The sequence below is a fragment of the Anguilla anguilla genome, chromosome 18 (assembly GCF_013347855.1).
Source record: "Anguilla anguilla isolate fAngAng1 chromosome 18, fAngAng1.pri, whole genome shotgun sequence".
Taxonomy (NCBI): domain Eukaryota; kingdom Metazoa; phylum Chordata; class Actinopteri; order Anguilliformes; family Anguillidae; genus Anguilla; species Anguilla anguilla.
Window position 1 is genome coordinate 29,215,327 of NC_049218.1, and position 18,049 is coordinate 29,233,375.

At 48.0% G+C, this 18,049-nt stretch overlaps 1 protein-coding gene across 3 annotated transcripts in view; it reads right to left on the bottom strand.

Moving 5' to 3' along the window:
• The window catches only part of slka (STE20-like kinase a), a 51,767-nt gene that overhangs the window by 23,869 nt on the left and 9,849 nt on the right, over positions 1 to 18,049 (bottom strand). For all 3 annotated transcript variants that reach the window (XM_035399983.1, XM_035399982.1, XM_035399984.1), the window contains exons 2-3: positions 14,505 to 14,669; positions 1,535 to 1,583 (exon numbers count right to left, since the gene is read on the bottom strand). In XM_035399983.1, the coding sequence (XP_035255874.1) occupies positions 1,535 to 1,583; positions 14,505 to 14,669 (214 nt within the window). The remainder of the gene's footprint in view (positions 1 to 1,534; positions 1,584 to 14,504; positions 14,670 to 18,049) is intronic.

Sequence of the window (18,049 nt, forward strand, 5' to 3'; positions counted from 1 at the left end):
CACAGCGTTCATGTATTCTGGGGTACGGGTATAGTCAGCACAATCTCAAACTGTCGTGTATTCATAGGTTCCAGTGCCCTTTCTGACACGTCCTCACACAAAAACAGCATGTGTGAGAGAGAAAACAGAAGATCACCCCAAACAAATGTATCAGATGTGGCACACTGGGGGTGCTGCTCTACTTCAGCAGCAACGCAGGCTTCAGCTCATCATAAAGTGCTACAACGCAGGACTGAAGCAGCCCACTACACGCCACGCGGCACACAGCATATGGCACACGCCGCACGGCACCAATGCAGTATTCATGTTCCAGGGCCCTCCAGTGCGCCCATTTTAGGAGCATTTGCTCCTGAAAACCGACGCGTGCTAACTGGAAAATAATTTCGGAGCACATCTGCTGATTGGGATGTATTAGCATGTGTGCTCCTTGGATAAAATGTGAGTGTACAGCCGTGTGTTTGCTATTAGTCGCTGGTCCGTCACCTGCGGTAACTGCAGATTTAACTCCGCCCACACACACGACAGCTACCCTGTGACCGGACTGGCAACTCTGTAGCTCAGCCAGTGAAAGCACAGCTGTGAGTCAGGCCTTCCCCAATCCTACCCAGTAACACGGCCCACCAATCAGGTTCCACAGCACAGCCTGCATCTGCCCAACAGGCTCCCTGCTCCACAGCTAGCACAGCGCTCACACTCTCCTTATCGATTAGTAGGGCTTGATACGAGGGGGATTTAAAGACGCGCAGAAGGAAATGCTAATGCTAACGTGACTCGGGCTGTTGGGCTTCTGCAGGCACTCAAACAGGCTTTTCCACATGGCCTGACTATACGGGTCAGAACTGCTCACATTCAGCCAAAGACCAGCTACCTGGGTAGAGTTACTACCTGATTTCAGTGGAGAACATGACACACACTCACATCCTGGATAACTAACACCTTTACTAACTCCATACACCCATATATTCATGTGTGCTACAGCCGTTAAGGATTAAAACTGGCAACCACCCAAGTGCAACTCCTAACTACTACCTGTCACTACTAGCTCTTTTTAAATTCTCTAGGTGCAGATCTACACGTGTGGCCGTCTGAACCCAGCGCCAGTGCAGTAGGGGAGGGCTAGTCTAAACCCAGCGCCAGTGTGGTAGGGGAGGGATAGTCTGAACCCAGCGCCAGTGCGGTAGGGGAGGGCTAGTCTGAACCCAGCACCAGTGCGGTAGGGGAGGGCTAGCATGTGCGGCTCGTCTGGAGCTGGAACCCCGTGTGCAGTGTGGCGTTCGTGTTCTCACCCCAGCGCTGCACACCGCCCAAAAAACACAGAGCAAACGCTGAGGCATCAGAACGGGACAAGCGCCCTGGAACCCGAGCCGCTGTGATTGTGTGTTTTGGAGCAGGACGACTGAGAGAATGAGAGCATCTAACATCCCTACAGATCAACACTCACACACTTGCGCACATACACAATCACACTCACTCACTCACTCACACACACACGCACACAGACCACACACATACTCACACACACTCACACACTTACCCAGCATTACTGCATCCACGGCCCCTCCCCCGCAGAACTCGATCAGAATCTGCAAAATAAAATAAAAAAAGAGGAAAATAAACGACTGAGTGACTCTTAATCCTGCTTCCCTCGGACCGCTCAGAATTACCCAGCCAGACCTCCGGCAGCCCGCTATTAACCTTCCGCCAGACGCAGGTGATGAAAGCGATCCTGCGGTTCTGAGTTCTGTCTGACTGCTGGACTGCCCTCATGCTGACGGTCAATAAACGTAATCAATAGCACTGAAATGTGTTTAGTTACTGCAGGCTGTTCTTTAGGCAGGGCTCCGGTACACACAGGTGACCTGACGGATGAAGGAGCATGCTGGGTATTTAAGGATGCAGGCGCCTCCGTATTAATGACAGGGACAATGATGTCACTGGATTTCCACAGAGACGACCCACAGTTTTGCGTGGCATTCTGCCACCAGACATTCTATAAACTGACCAGATATTCAACTCTGGGCGTTTAGCACCATCTCTGTCCCATGGAGATTCTACACACTGACCAGATATTCAACTCTGTGTGTTTAGTGCTGACAGCCCCAGTGGAATCTAAGCTGACCAAGTTGTTCAGGAATATTTAGAAAGGGGCATAGTCAAAGGGTCATCCAAAGCTGACGCAGCAATTTCGGGAGACCCACAACGTCCTGGTACAACCAGGATAGAGCACCGTGAGAGCTGAATATCTGCTCACAGTTTAGTGCAGCGATCGACTCAGCATTTCCGTCCGCTGCTCAGAGAGAGTCCGAGCCCTCGGTCGCACGAACAGAAGCACTGAAACCAAACGACCGCAACGCCTGCGGACCGAGGAAATGAGACAAGCCGCGGTTCGGGCGGAAAGCTTGACTCAGCGAAGAGCAACTCCCAAAATACCGCACCGTGAAGGGTCTTAAAGCCCCTTCTCTTAGCCGTCACTTTACAGCACGGACATTTGGCTAATGCTTTTAACCAAAGCGACTCACTAAAGGTGCATTTAACACGGTTAGAAAACCACCGCTAGACCTACGAAGTGAGACAACTCCTGAATAAGAGCCGTAGAGATGCGCTATCAGGCCAAGGCCCCGCATACTGAGAAATCCACCCGTCATTGCCATAGAGATGAGTTATCAGGCCAAGGCCCCGCATACTGAGAAATCCACCCGTCATTGCCATAGAGATGAGTTATCAAGTCAAGGCCCCGCATACTGAGAAATCCACCCGTCATTGCCATAGAGATGAGTTATCAAGTCAAGGCCCTGCATACTGAGAAATCCACCCGTCATTGCCATAGAGATGAGTTATCAGGCCAAGGCCCCGCATACTGAGAAATCCACCTGTCATTGCTGTAGAGATGAGTTATCTAGTCAAGGCCCCGCATACTGAGAAATCCACCTGTCATTGCTGTAGAGATGAGTTATCAAGTCAAGGCCCCGCATACTGAGAAATCCACCCGTCATTGCCGTAGAGATGAGTTATCAAGTCAAGGCCCCGCATACTGAGAAATCCACCTGTCATGTTCAATCACACCACACACCCGCTCCACAGGCTTATCTCCGACAGTCTGCAGGTAACGAGCCCAAATTTACATGACAACAGGCCCGGTCGGCCTGGGACAGAGGCAGACGCCGCTGAGGACCAACGGTTAGCGAGATCAGGAGCAGAACGGCGGCTGGAGGTCTACGAAACAGAATCATAACGCACTTCCTCCCAGCAGGTCACCAGATGTCTATTCCTGGAAACGCAACTAACTCTGGAACCACACAGCAGAGGAAGGCGGGCTGCCCGGTTAACAAAGGACGAGCCGCTGGAGACACACCCGAACCCCGAAACAGTGACTCACTGACAAATTCACTTTCCACTGACCAGTTCCACTTTTGCGCCCAGAGCTTTCAGGCAAGGCTTTGCAGTCTATAATGTGTCTGCATATCTCTGCTGCTTGCTGTACTCTTACGTAACTTATAAATGACTAAGCGTGCACGGAGCAACAGCACGAGCACTGAACTGCGAAGTAGGCTATTTGCTCTCTTCCTTATTTCCCCTTTAAATGGACATTCGTCACACTGAATGGTTTCAGACCATCAGACAAAATGCAATATTAGACAAAGGGAAACTAAATTATTTATTTATTTCATTTAAAAAAATGTATCAAACACCCACATCATCCATGTGGAAAATAGTAATTGCCTCCTTAGTTACTCAATCAAGCAATTAACCAAATTTAATTGATAATTAGATTCAGCTGATTTAACACAATCACGCTTGATTGCAGCCAGCCCTGTTAAATATAGCCTAAACCACACTCACATTGAACCACCCATCAGAGTGAAGTAGTCCCCATGAAGTTTCTGCAAGCACACTATGCCACAATCAAAGGACATTCCAGAAGAGATGAGAAAAAAGATGATGAAATGTATCAGTCTGGAAAAGGTTACAAATACATTTCTGGGGCTCTGGAACTCCAGAGAAACACAGTGAGAGAAAACTTGGAACGCTGGTGAATATTCCCAGGAATAGCTAACCTGCCACAGTTTCTCCAAGGGCAGAGCGACAACTGCTCCAGAATGTTACAAAAGATTCCAAAAGAACATCCAAAAAACTGCAGGCCTCTCTAGTCTCAGCCAAGGTCAGTGTTCATGACTCCACAATAAGAAAGACACAGGGCAAAATGAGATTCATGGGAGAGTAGCAAGGTCGGAAACCACTGCTAACCCAAAGAAATATCAATGCTCATTTCACATTTGAAAACTAGAAATACCGCCTCGCGGTTGTATGCCTCCGCCAACCAGTAGCCAGTTTGGATATAAAATGTCATCACTTCATCAAGGCTTCATGCATGTGATAATTCACTCCTTCCCTAGTTCCTTTTCCTGGCTAGATTGACCGTTTATATATAAAATGTCATCACTTCATCATTTTATCCTATTAGACATTTGTGTGAAACTTTGTCATTATTAGCATATGAATTCTTGAGGCCAAAAACGCGTTTTGTGAGGTCACAGTGACCACAGTGACTTCGCCCACCAAAATCTAGTCAGTTCAGTTCTTGAGTCCAAGTGGACGTTTGTACCAAATCTGAAGAAATTCCCTCAAGGCGTTCCTGAGATATTGCGTTTACGAGAGAATGGGATGGACGTGAGGTCACAGTGACCTTGACCTTTGACCACCAAAATCTAATCAGTTCATCCTTCAGTCCAAGTGGACGTTTGTGCCAAATTTGAAGAAATTCCCTCAAGGCGTTCCTGAGATATTGCGTTTACGAGAGAATGGGATGGACGTGAGGTCACAGTGACCTTGACCTTTGACCACCAAAATCTAATCAGTTCATCCTTGAGTCCAAGTGGATGTTTGTGCCAAATTTGAAGAAATTCCCTCAAAGCGTTCCTGAGATATCGCGTTCACGAGAATCGGGACAGACGGATGGACGGACGGACAACCGGAAAACATAATGCCTTCGGCCACGGCTGTGCCGTCGCGGGGGCATAAAAAAGCACCTGGATGATCCCCAAGCCTTTTGGGATTATGTTCTATGGACAGATGAGTCAAAAGTGGAACTTGTGGATGGTCCCATTATGTCTTGCATAAAGCAAATACAGAATTTCACAGTAAGAACATCATACCAACAGTCAAACACAGTGGTGGTAGTGTGATGGTGTGGGGATGCTTTGCCGCCTCAGGTCCTGGATGACTTGCCATGAATTCTGTTCTGTACCAGAACATTGAGAATGACCGGTCATCTGACCGTGAGATGAAATTGAAGCGTAATTTAGCTATGCAGCAAAACAATGATCCAAAACACAAAAGCAAGTCCACATCTGAATGGCTGAAAAGAAACAAAATTAAAGTTTTTTTTGAGTGCCCTAATCAAAGTCCAGACTTGAAGCCAATAGAGATGCTGTAACAGGACCTGAAATGAGCAGTTTGTGCTCAGAAACTTTCCAGTTTGTCCGTCCGTTAGTAAGTAGTTCTGCAAAGAAGAGAGGGCTAATATTTCTCCACAGTGATGTAAAAGACTTATCAAATTGTAGGAAGCGTTTGGTTGCAATTATTGCAGCTAAAGATGGTGCATCCAGTCATTAAGTTTAAGGGGGGCAATTACTTTTCACATGGGTGATATGGGTGCTTAATAACTTTTTTCATTGAACAAATCACATCATTTATAAAATGTGTTTTGTTTTTACTCAGGTTCCCTTTGTCTCTTCTTACACTTTTTTCTAAAGATCTGAAACCATCCTGTGTTACAAATATGCAATAACAGAGGAACCAGGAAGGGGACAAATACCTTTTCATGCATTGTATGTAGCTACACGCGAAGGTGTATAGTAATTTGCTACTGTATGTATGTGCAACACACAGTACTACTGACCTTTTATGCCAGTGGTGTCAAACTCGTTGCCATGGAGGGCCGTGTGTATGCAGGTTTTCATTCCAGCCTCAGATCTTGATTATATAATTAGTTAAATTATTTGCTGAATTAGGGATGCAGGTTTGTGCACAATGGTGACCCGACGTCTATGGTGACCCGCATTGTCTAAATAAAAATTTTCTTATATTCTGTGCTTCAATGCAGTTAAACGCATATGGCTGAATGAGTAATTGGACTCAATTAAGGCAGCATTAATTGGTTGGAATGAAAACCTGCATACACACGGCAAGGAGAGAGTTTGACACCACTGTTTTATGCCATAAGTGGGAGTGTCTTCACTGTTCTTTCATGTTTACCGAGATTTCGTAACAGGGCTGGGTCTCCTCCGGATCGCCTGCTTGGGTCTCTGATCTTATTTGCATACTGTGTGTGATTAATGGGGAGAGTATGTGCCTGGAGTCACACAATGGGGCTAAAATGCACGCTAAAGGTGTGCCTGCTGGCCTTAATCCATGTACATAGAAGCCTTTGCATATACATGAACGTATATATGCAGTTCCACAGGTATCTAATGCACTGCACTGCAATCTCAATGTTCTTGAATACGATTCTGTATGAGGAGTGTAGGCCAGTCTGTTCAGGCCGTCATGCTGTATTGTGTTGTTTAGGGGCGGGCTGAGGTGCTGTATTGTGTTGTTCATTGTGTTGTTTAGGGGCGCGCTGAGGTGCGGTATTGTGTTGTGTTGTTTAGGGGCACGCTGAGGTGCTGTATTGTGTTGTGTTGTGTTGTTTAGGGGTGGGCTGAGGTGCGGTATTGTGTTGTGTTGTTTAGGGGCGGGCTGAGGTGCGGTATTGTGTTGTGTTGTTTAGGGGCGCGCTGAGGTGCGGTATTGTGTTGTGTTGTTTAGGGGCGCGCTGAGGTGCGGTATTGTGTTGTGTTGTTTAGGGGCGCGCTGAGGTGCTGTATTGTGTTGTGTTGTTTAGGGGCGGGCTGAGGTGCGGTATTGTGTTGTGTTGTTTAGGGGTGGGCTGAGGTGCGGTATTGTGTTGTATTGTTTAGGGGCTGGCTGCTGTGCTGTATTGTGTTGTGTTGTTTAGGGTGGGCTGAGGTGCTGTATTGTGTTGTGTTGTTTATGGGCGGGCTGAGGTGCAGTATTGTGTTGTGTTGTTTAGGGGCTGGCTGAGGTGCTGTATTGTGTTGTGTTGTTTAGGGGTGGGCTGAGGTGCGGTATTGTGTTGTGTTGTTTAGGGGCTGGCTGAGGTGCGGTATTGTGTTGTGTCGTTTACGGTGGGCTGAGGTGCTGTATTGTGTTGTGTCGTTTAGGGTGGGCTGAGGTGCGGTATTGTGTTGTGTTGTTTAGGGGCGGGCTGAGGTGCGGTATTGTGTTGTGCTGTTTAGGGGCGGGCTGAGGCGCTGTATTGTGCTGTGTCATTTGGGGGCGGGCTGAGGTGCTGTATTGTGTTGTCGTTTAGGGGCGCGCTGAGGTGCGGTATTGTGTTGTGTTGTTTAGGGGCGTGCTGAGCTGTTGTATTGTGTTGTGTCGTTTAGGGGTGGGCTGAGGTGCTGTATTGTGTTGTGTTGTTTAGGGGTGGGCTGAGGTGCGGTATAGTGTTGTGTCCTTTAGGGGTGGGCTGAGGTGCGGTATTGTGCTGTGTTGTTTAGGGGCGGGCTGCTGTGCTGTATTGTGCTGTGTTGTTTAGGGGCGGGCTGCTGTGCTGTATTGTGCTGTGTTGTTTAGGGGCGGGCTGAGGTGCTGTATTGTGTTGTGTCGCTTAGGGGCGGGCTGAGGTGCTGTATTGTGTTGTGTTGTTTAGGGGCGGGCTGAGGTGCGGTATTGTGTTGCGTTGTTCAGGGGCGGGCTGAGGTGCGGTATTGTGTTGTGCTGTTTAGGGGTGGGCTGAGGTGCGGTATTGTGTTGTGTTGTTTAGGGGCTGGCTGCTGTGCTGTATTGTGTTGTGTTGTTTAGAGGTGGGCTGAGGTGCGGTATTGTGTTGCGTTGTTCAGGGGCGGGCTGAGGTGCGGTATTGTGTTGTGCTGTTTAGGGGCGGGCTGAGGCGCTGTATTGTGCTGTGTCATTTGGGGGCGGGCTGAGGTGCTGTATTGTGTTGTCGTTTAGGGGCGCGCTGAGGTGCGGTATAGTGTTGTGTCCTTTAGGGGTGGGCTGAGGTGCGGTATTGTGCTGTGTTGTTTAGGGGCGGGCTGCTGTGCGGTATTGTGCTGTGTTGTTTGGGGGGCGGGCTGCTGTGCTGTATTGTGCTGTGTTGTTTAGGGGCGGGCTGAGGTGCGGTATTGTGCTGTGTTGTTTGGGGGGCGGGCTGCTGTGCTGTATTGTGTTGTGTTGTTTAGGGGCGGGCTGCTGTGCTGTATTGTGTTGTGTTGTTTAGGGGCGGGCTGCTGTGCTGTGTTGTGCTGTGTTGTTTAGGGGCGGGCTGAGGTGCTGTATTGTGTTGTGTCGCTTAGGGGCGGGCCACTGTGCTGTATTGTGCTGTGTCATTTAGGGGTGGGCTGAGGTGCTGTATTGTGTTGTGTTGTTTAGGGGCGGGCGGAGGTGCTGTGTTGTGTTGTTGAGGGGCGGGCTGAGGTGCGGTGTTGTGTTGTGTTGTTTAGGGGCGGGCTCCTGTGCTGTATTGTGTTGTGTTGTTTAGGGGCGGGCTGCTGTGCTGTGTTGTGCTGTGTTGTTTAGGGGCGGGCTGAGGCGCTGTATTGTGCTGTGTCATTTGGGGGCGGGCTGAGGTGCGGTATTGTGTTGTGTCGTTTAGGGGCGGGCCGCTGTGCTGTATTGTGCTGTGTTGTTTAGGGGCGGGCTGAGGTGCTGTATTGTGCTGTGTTGTTTAGGGGCGGGCTGAGGTGCGGTATTGTGCTGTGTCATTTGGGGGCGGGGCGGTGTGGACGCCGGTCAGGGACACAATGGGCCTCACACTGGGCTCAGAGAGCTGGGCGGGGATCAGAGAGGCCGCCGCCAGCCTCTCCCACGCTGTAGACATAACCTCTGCCCCGCACAGCCATATCCAGCGCCCGCCGACTCCACCGCCATATTTACACAGCAGCTTCCTGTCTTACAGCACTGCACAGGAAGACTCTGCTCTACTCAGTGCTAAAACCAAGACTCTGCTCTACTCAGTACTCAGTACCAAAACCAAGACTCTGCTCTACTCAGTACTCAGTGCTAAAACCAAGACTCTGCTCTACTCAGTACTCAGTGCTAAAACCAAGACTCTGCTCTACTCAGTACTCAGTACGAAAACCAAGACTCTGCTCTACTCAGTACTCAGTGCTAAAACCAAGACTCTGCTCTACTCGGTACTCAGTACGAAAACCAAGACTCTGCTCTACTCAGTACTCAGTACGAAAACCAAGACTCTGCTCTACTCAGTACTCAGTGAATACGGAATTCCCCCCCAACGTATGTCAATTAACAAATATCTCACTTTCCTAGATCTCCACGGTAACAGAGAACATAAATCTTCGCTGTCTTTCTGACTCAGAAAATCAAATGTGTGGCAGGCAGAATAAACCTGCATCTTAATCAACATACCCTTTGTCTGACATTTTGAAAAGGAAAGGAAAAAAAGATTTGGTGTTACAGTAGATTTGTTTGTTACTGAGAAAACGGCCTTCTGTCCATTTCCGGAAATGTCAAAGCAATATTTCTATGTAAGTAATGAAAATGACTATCGACATTTAATGGTAAGGGACAACGTGCAGCTCGGCACAATCTATACTCCTTCCTGTCAACCAGTGTGAGAGTAGCATGCTGTCTGTACGATAGCAGACGGAGGAGAGAGTAAGGTCAGTTCAGTCATTATTCATCTCTTTTAAATAATATTCATTGTGACCACATACTGGTCATTCCCCAGTAAATTAAATGATGCTAATTATTTTCCACATAATCAGCTGATGTGTCGGTGGTCCTGACTACTGTGATTTATTGAACTTGATTGGCGGGTATCAAATAAGTCCCTAATATTCAGCGAATCATACACCGTAAAAAAAACAAACAAACAAATCTTACTCCGTCATTAAAAAGGATCAAAACCCCAGCAGATGGCCAGACAGGATAATACGTTATGATACCAGCAGGTACCTCCTCTCAATCTCCTCTTAAAAGCCTATGACCTCATGTTCACTGTTGGTTATTATGTATAAAACTTCCAACAACAAAAAAGCATTCTTTCTTTCATGCAGAAAATAATGTGCATGTGCAAAATATCCAATGGCAATCCAATAACAAACATGATATAGTTAAATGTCCCATGTGGAAAAAATAGTACACTAAGCATATTTGAAACTTCAGTTAGACTTCAAGTATTCTTAAGTATAAAATAGTATACTTCAGGCATACTTCAGAGTACTATTTTTTCACATGGGGCTTAATTAGCAAAATTACTATTTTGTACTTGAATAAACTTCTGTCTATGACAGTTCCTTTATAACCCAAAGAACCCTCCTGTACTGATGAACACTGCCAATGTTTACCTACGAGCGGCTCCAGGTAGAGGATCAGGTAACAGGTCAAATCAATACACAACCGCACTGCACAATCACCATTCACACAGACGCCAACAGGAGGAGGAGACGGCAAGAACATCTTAATAACCACACAACTCCGGAACAGAATAATTTCTTCCAACGGTGTACAAACCTGTGACGGCTGTGTAAACAACAAAGCGAAAGGTTTCACACAAAGACCAGGTGCGCAGGCGAAATCCGCCTCTTAACCTCAGGAGTGATGTGTACACACAGACGTGATAGCATTTAAAACTATCCCCGCCTGGCATTAACTGCAACAACAACCAGCAGCGCTGGGGCCAGCTTTAATTCAGCAGGTTCAGAAAGTCCAATTAAATTCAGGTAATACATTTAAATACATTTGAATAAATTTAAATACATTTTCAATTAATCAATCAAATGAATGTAAATGATTTTTTTGACCAAAATGACGGAAGTGAAGTGAAGTTAAACTGAATTGACCCCCATCTGTACTATGAAGCATGTGTACCGATTTTCAGTGCGTACCGATTTTATCAAACTGAATTCACGTTTCAGATCGCCTTCAGCTGAGGGTTTATTTATTGTAAGCTGCACTTCAGTAATTTTAGCCGCACGCAGATTATACTCTGCGTACACGCCAGCGGTGCTGGTTAATACCGCTCGCTAAGTGAAGTGTGCCGTAGACCCGGGCGCAGCTCTGATTAATTCATGAGCGCTTTCACTGGCCGAGCGCGGACTCCCATTATCCCCCCCCCCCCCCCCCCCCCCCCCCCCCCTCACTGGCCAAGCCAGGTCTCCCATTATCCCCCCCCCCCCCCCCCCCCTCACTGGCCCAGCCGGGTCTCCCATTATCCCCCCCGCTCGCGCGGACCGCAGCTGAGGTCACCCGAAACCGGCCGGGCGGGGCCGCGGGATTCGCCGCCAGGGTTCGAGAGGCGGGCTGCTCGGGTCAGAAACCGCTAGAAAGGAAATAACTGGCTCTCCTTTCCCTCCCTGCTGGTGACTTCATCACTGAGAGCCGCCTGACCAGGGAAACGGTCACATGACTGAGGGGCTGAACTCAGCGGTTCTGATACTCTATTACTCACAGTACAGGCTACGTATTAGCTCTACTCACAGAGCGCTAAGTAGGTTAGCGACAAGAGAAATCCAAACCAGAACAAAGACGCAAAGAAAATGACAGCACTTCATTTTACTGTTTACTCTGCAAATCCTCTGAAACGGTCTGGTCCGAATGAAAGCAGGACAGAAGAAGAACCATCTCCATCTCTATCTCTCCATCCCCATCAGTCCATCTATCTGTCCATCTCCATCTGTACACCTATCTGTCCTTCTCTATCTGTCCATATCCATCTGTACACCAATCTGTCCTTCTCTATCTCTCATCCCCATCAGTCCATCCATCTGTACACCTGTCTGTCCTTCTCTATCTCTCATCCCCATCAGTCCATCCATCTGTCCATCTCCATCTTTACACCTATCTGTCCATATCATCTGTACACCTATCTGTCCTTCTCTATCTCTCATCACCATCAGCCCATCTATCTGTTCATCTCCATTTTTACACCTATCTGTCCTGCTCTATCTGTCCATATCCATCTGTACACCTATCTGTCCTTCTCTATCTCTCATCCCCATCAGTCCATCCATCTGTCCACCTCCATCTTTACACCTATCTGACCTTCTCTATCTGTCCATATCCATCTTTACACCTATCTGTCCTTCTCTATCTCTCATCCCCATCAGTCCATCCATCTGTCCATCTCCATCTTTACACCTATCTGTCCTGCTCTATCTGTCCATATCCATCTGTACACCTATCTGTCCTTCTCTATCTCTCATCCCCATCAGTCCATCCATCTGTCCATCTCCATCTTTACACCTATCTGTCCTGCTCTATCTGTCCATATCCATCTGTACACCTATCTGTCCGTCTCTATCTCTCATCCCCATCAGTCCATCCATCTGTCCATCTCCATCTTTACACCTATCTGTCCTGCTCTATCTGTCCATATCCATCTGTACACATATCTGTCCTTCTCTATCTCTCATCCCCATCAGTCCATCCATCTGTCCATCTCCATCTGTACACCTATCTGTCCTTCTCTATATCTCATCACCATCAGCCCATCTATCTGTTCATCTCCATCTTTACACCTATCTGTCCTGCTCTCTGTCCATATCCATATGTACACCTATCTGTCTTTCTCTATCTCTCATCCCCATCAGTCCATCCATCTGTCCATCTCCATCTTTACACCTATCTGACCTTCTCTATCTGTCCATATCCATCTGTACACCTATCTGTCCTTCTCTATCTCTCATCCCCATCAATCCATCCATCTGTCCATCTCCATCTTCACACCTATCTGTCCTGCTCTATCTGTCCATATCCATCTGTACACCTATCTGTCCTTCTCTATCTCTCATCCCCATCAGTCCATCCATCTGTCCATCTCCATCTTTACACCTATCTGTCCTGCTCTATCTGTCCATATCCATCTGTACACCTATCTGTCCTTCTCTATCTCTCATCCCCATCAGTCCATCCATCTGTCCATCTCCATCTTTACACCTATCTGTCCTGCTCTATCTGTCCATATCCATCTGTACACATATCTGTCCTTCTCTATCTCTCATCCCCATCAGTCCATCCATCTGCCCATCTCCATCTGTACACCTATCTGTCCTTCTCTATATCTCATCACCATCAGCCCATCTATCTGTTCATCTCCATCTTTACACCTATCTGTCCTGCTCTCTGTCCATATCCATATGTACACCTTTCTGTCTTTCTCTGTCTCTCATCCCCGTCAGTCCATCCATCTGTCCATCTCCATCTTTACACCTATCTGACCTCCTCTATCTGTCCATATCCATCTGTACACCTATCTGTCCTTCTCTATCTCTCATCCCCATCAATCCATCCATCTGTCCATCTCCATCTTCACACCTATCTGTCCTGCTCTATCTGTCCATATCCATCTGTACACCTATCTGTCCTTCTCTATCTCTCATCCCCATCAGTCCATCCATCTGTCCATCTCCATCTTTACACCTATCTGTCCTGCTCTATCTGTCCATATCCATCTGTACACATATCTGTCCTTCTCTATCTCTCATCCCCATCAGTCCATCCATCTGTCCATCTCCATCTGTACACCTATCTGTCCTTCTCTATATCTCATCACCATCAGCCCATCTATCTGTTCATCTCCATCTTTACACCTATCTGTCCTGCTCTCTGTCCATATCCATATGTACACCTATCTGTCTTTCTCTATCTCTCATCCCCATCAGTCCATCCATCTGTCCATCTCCATCTTTACACCTATCCGACCTTCTCTATCTGTCCATATCCATCTGTACACCTATCTGTCCTTCTCTATCTCTCATCCCCATCAATCCATCCATCTGTCCATCTCCATCTTCACACATATCTGTCCTGCTCTATCTGTCCATAACCATCTGTACACCTATCTGTCCTTCTCTATCTCTCATCACCATCAGCCCATCTATCTGTCCATCTCTATCTGCCAGCCTCTCTGTTTTACCCCTGTATGAGCAGAGAGATAAAAATATATGGACTGCCTGCTCCTCCTGGAAACAAATAGCACCCTCGGGAGTGACGATCAATCAGATCTTCAAAATATTCATAACTCAAAACACACACGTTGCAGTCATTTGAATGCTTTTAGTGGTAGGTGAAGTTTTGTTGAAGGATGTGCATTGTGCCTTTGGCTTCTTTTCCAAACAGTTTTATTTTATCTGCCCTGCAATGGTGCCAAAACGAGCCACCGCCTGTTCTTCACACTACTGAGTTTCTCATCCACCGTTTCTGTTTAACGCATCACGAATAAATGACAAGGAGCTTGATAACGTTCAGCAGCTCATGCTACTTCTAGCTTCACACCTTCACACCTTTAGTGGAGCGGCCAGTCCCAAACTCTGAGAATCTGCTGTGGCTTCATTTCACACGAAAACAGCCAACCAGGAGTGCAGCAGAACGGTCCTGCGGTTGACTTGGTTAAGATGTTCCGCCCCCACCCCCCACAAAGGCCATTACGTGCACTCAGTCCAGAAACGAGCCCGCCCCCGGGGGACCGCACTCACCCACAGCTTGCTCTCGTAGTAGAAAGCGTCCAGCAGCTTCACGATGTTGGGATGGTCGCACGAGGCCAGGATTTCGATCTCCACCATGTAGTCCTCCAGCTCCTCCTCGGTCTTGGTGTCGATCACCTTCGCCGCCGCCAGGATCCCCGTCTCTTTGTTCTGAGCCTGGAACAGCACACAGCAAGATTAGCGCCACAGAGCTATCACTGGAATCCATGCGAAACAAAACACATTTTATAGCGCACTGCGTGTACAAAATGGCGTCACCCGTACTAGGTTTCACTTACAATTCATATCAATGACCTAAGGTTTGAATCTCAAGCAATCTGCCCAGTGGTGAGTACATGTTGTCTGAAGTACAGTAGACATATACAGGGCTGTAGCAGTTAAAGATCTGTGCTGACATCAACCCCTTGATGGAGAGCAGGGTGATGTTTGTTAGGGTTGATCAATTTCACTTCCTGTCTAATGAGGCTTTCGGCAAATACAAACATTTCACTTAAAACAGATTTTTTGTGATTAAAAAAAGAAAGTTGCCGTGCTGTCCTTATATATCCACAGAATGGAACACATTTCTTTATAAGGCCATCATGAACGAACTTGGTACTTATTCATGCTTATTTAGACTCCCGAAACTATCAGTAGTTTCAACCTTCAGCCACAGCGACGAATCATGCGTGCCGTCCTTCAAACCACACTGTTTTTGGCGAAAAAGCTTTGCACCCTCGTCCTGGTGTGAGCTACAACATCCCGTTAAATTTTAAGACTATTTTATAAGTATGGGAGTTTACACAAACAGGATTAAGCGCTACTTGGTCGCTGAATGCTCATGTGGTGCTGACTGAAGTACTGAGCACTTGTAAATTCACAATCTGATGCACGCGACTGTTTTACGTGACATTAAAGTTTTAAGCGTTTTTATGGGAAACTTTCTGTGCTGCCGTCTTGACCAGGACTCCCGTATAAAATAGGTTCTGAATCTCAACGGGAATTACTCCAGGTAAAATAAAGGTACACAAATAAATAAGTAAATAAATATCTGCCCTCAGGTGTGTTTTATTGGGGCGGACAGACAAATTGCAATACGTTTGATTCACTACAAGAATTAAGACACAATAATTAGGCCTACATAGCATTATAATGAACCACATGGTGCAAATGTTAATTGCATCCTGGTACAGGCATGACAATGCATTCTCCAGGGAGTAAATTACTAGGCCCTATCTGTACTGCTCAACCTTCTGTATTTAAACGATACAAATGCTACATTAGCAAGGGAAAGTGATACTCCCTGTACAGCTGTACTCTTAAAATGAAGAATGTGCTCCTCCACGCAACACAGCGATTTGGAATTCATGTTTAGTGTTTTTTTTCATGCCTGTATGGAAAAGAAAAAACCCCCCAAAAAGCTGAGTCTGCTCTCCTGACCACCAGCACGCTCAGGGAAGAATAAACAAGGGGAACTCCGACGGGATTTAACAGAGTAACCCTGAAGGGCGGTAAACCTGCGCACTGCTAAGTGCTCGCAGGAGTCCATTAGCGGACTGGCTTCTGAAGTAAGCGCTAACATCGCCGCGCTCCTGCACGCTAACACACTCACGCCATTCCCTGTGTGTGGGGGGGGGGGGGGGGAAAGGGAAAACTGCGTCTTCCTGAGTGAAGGCTGAAGGGGGGAGGGTTTTCCCCGACGCGCCGCTGAACAGGAAGCCGCTCACGGTCCGGCTGCCCCCTCACCCCGCGTGTCACTTCCTGAGCAGGCCGGGGCTGGGGCTGGGGCCGGGCAGGGGGGTTGGGGTGGAGGGGCTGGGGGGTGCTATTTTTGGCGGAGAGCTCGCGCAGGCCAGACGCTGAAGGGCACGCCCGGTCCGTTGGTTCCCTCCCTGTGCGTCAGGCTTTATATTTACACTGGATTACGTCACACTCTGTGTGCCCCGCCAGGGCCGCCACAGCTGCCGCCTGGTGCCAGGGTCCGGCCTACAGCTGCCACCCGAAACTCACACGCTCAGGCCAAACCCTACCCCTACCCCTACCTTGCACTGCTCATCAGGATAAACCCTACCCCTACTCTGTGCCCGCCCGGCTCATCAGGATAAACCCTACCCCTATCCCTACCCCACACCCATCCTGTTCATCAGGATAAACCCTACCCCTACCCCACACCCGTCCTGCTCATCAGGATAACCCCTACCCCTACCCCACACCCGTCCTGCTCATCAGGATAACCCCTACCCCTACCCCGTGCCCATCCTGCTCAACCGCAGCTGCTGCCCAACACAAGCCATTTCCAAACTCCAATTAAAAAAAGAGGGCAAACAATTACTGAAGAACCATTTTCTAATCTGAATAAATTAGACAAGACGCACTGTTTTGATAGTTGAGCCTTCTTCCAGGTGTGTTACTAAACCTATACCCGCCCCATTCTCAAATCACCCGTCCCATTCTCTAACCGGACCGCCCCATTCTCTGCATTCACAGCTGGTGCAGTGGGTGAGCACTCAGGTTAAAGCTGAGAGGCAGCTGGTCTGACAGCTCGGGGGCCTGGGCGCTGGGTGCGCCTGCAGGCCAGTGGCAGCAAGGGGGGGGGGCAGGGGCCCTCCACGCTCTGCCTGCTTTCCGACGGCCCGTCTCCCGCACCACTGCAGGACTCCTGCGGCACGTTCAGCTCCACTGAAACCGCCAGCTCAGCAGAGAGAGCAGGGTGTGTGTGTCTGGAGCAACGCAGCTCATTTCGCATGGAAATAACAGGGGAAATAACAGTCAGAATGGAAATGTAGGCCGACAATACCCAAATTTCACATAGCTGGGAAGTTAAAATTGCTTCCATATTGGATTTAAAAAATAAATGAATACGTAGGCCAGACACTTGCACACCTGAGTGAGTCATGGTTAAGGTTAGAGCATAATAATTAAAGGGGACCAATAACACTCTTCTCTTTCATTTAAATTAAATGGATTCAAATGTCTGCATCTTCAAATTAAAATGAGGCCACAGCAGTAAACCAGATGCAACCATACTTTCTCTGAGGAGTACCACACATGAAGAAATAATGGAGGAATAGCCTACATTTTGTAAACATTTATTTAACCAGCGAGATTAAACAATCTCCACTACAAGAAAGGCCTGGTCCAAGATGGTGGAAAGTAACACATGCTGGGGAATTTCTTTTGCATACGTGAAGCAATCTGCATGTCCGTGAGAAGGGCCAATGATCGCTGATCTGTGAGGGAGGCCCAACGCGGACGCTGTCGTTTACGCTCTCAGTGTTCCAAACAGGGCTTTCACAGTCAAGCGCTCACAGAGAGCGCTGTTAGTAACAAGCTAACATTAGAGAAGGTCAGTGAGCACCAAGCAAACCTTAGAGAAGGTTTGTTAGCGCCAAGCTAACATCAGAGAAGGTCAGTTAGCACCAAGCAAACGTTGGAGAAGCTACGTCTACGACACCGTCATGGCACCCCACCCCCCAACTTAGTCACTGCGCTATTCCATCGCGGAGGGGGGGGGGGGGGGGTCTGACCAACGGCTGGACCTATTCAAACTGTCATTA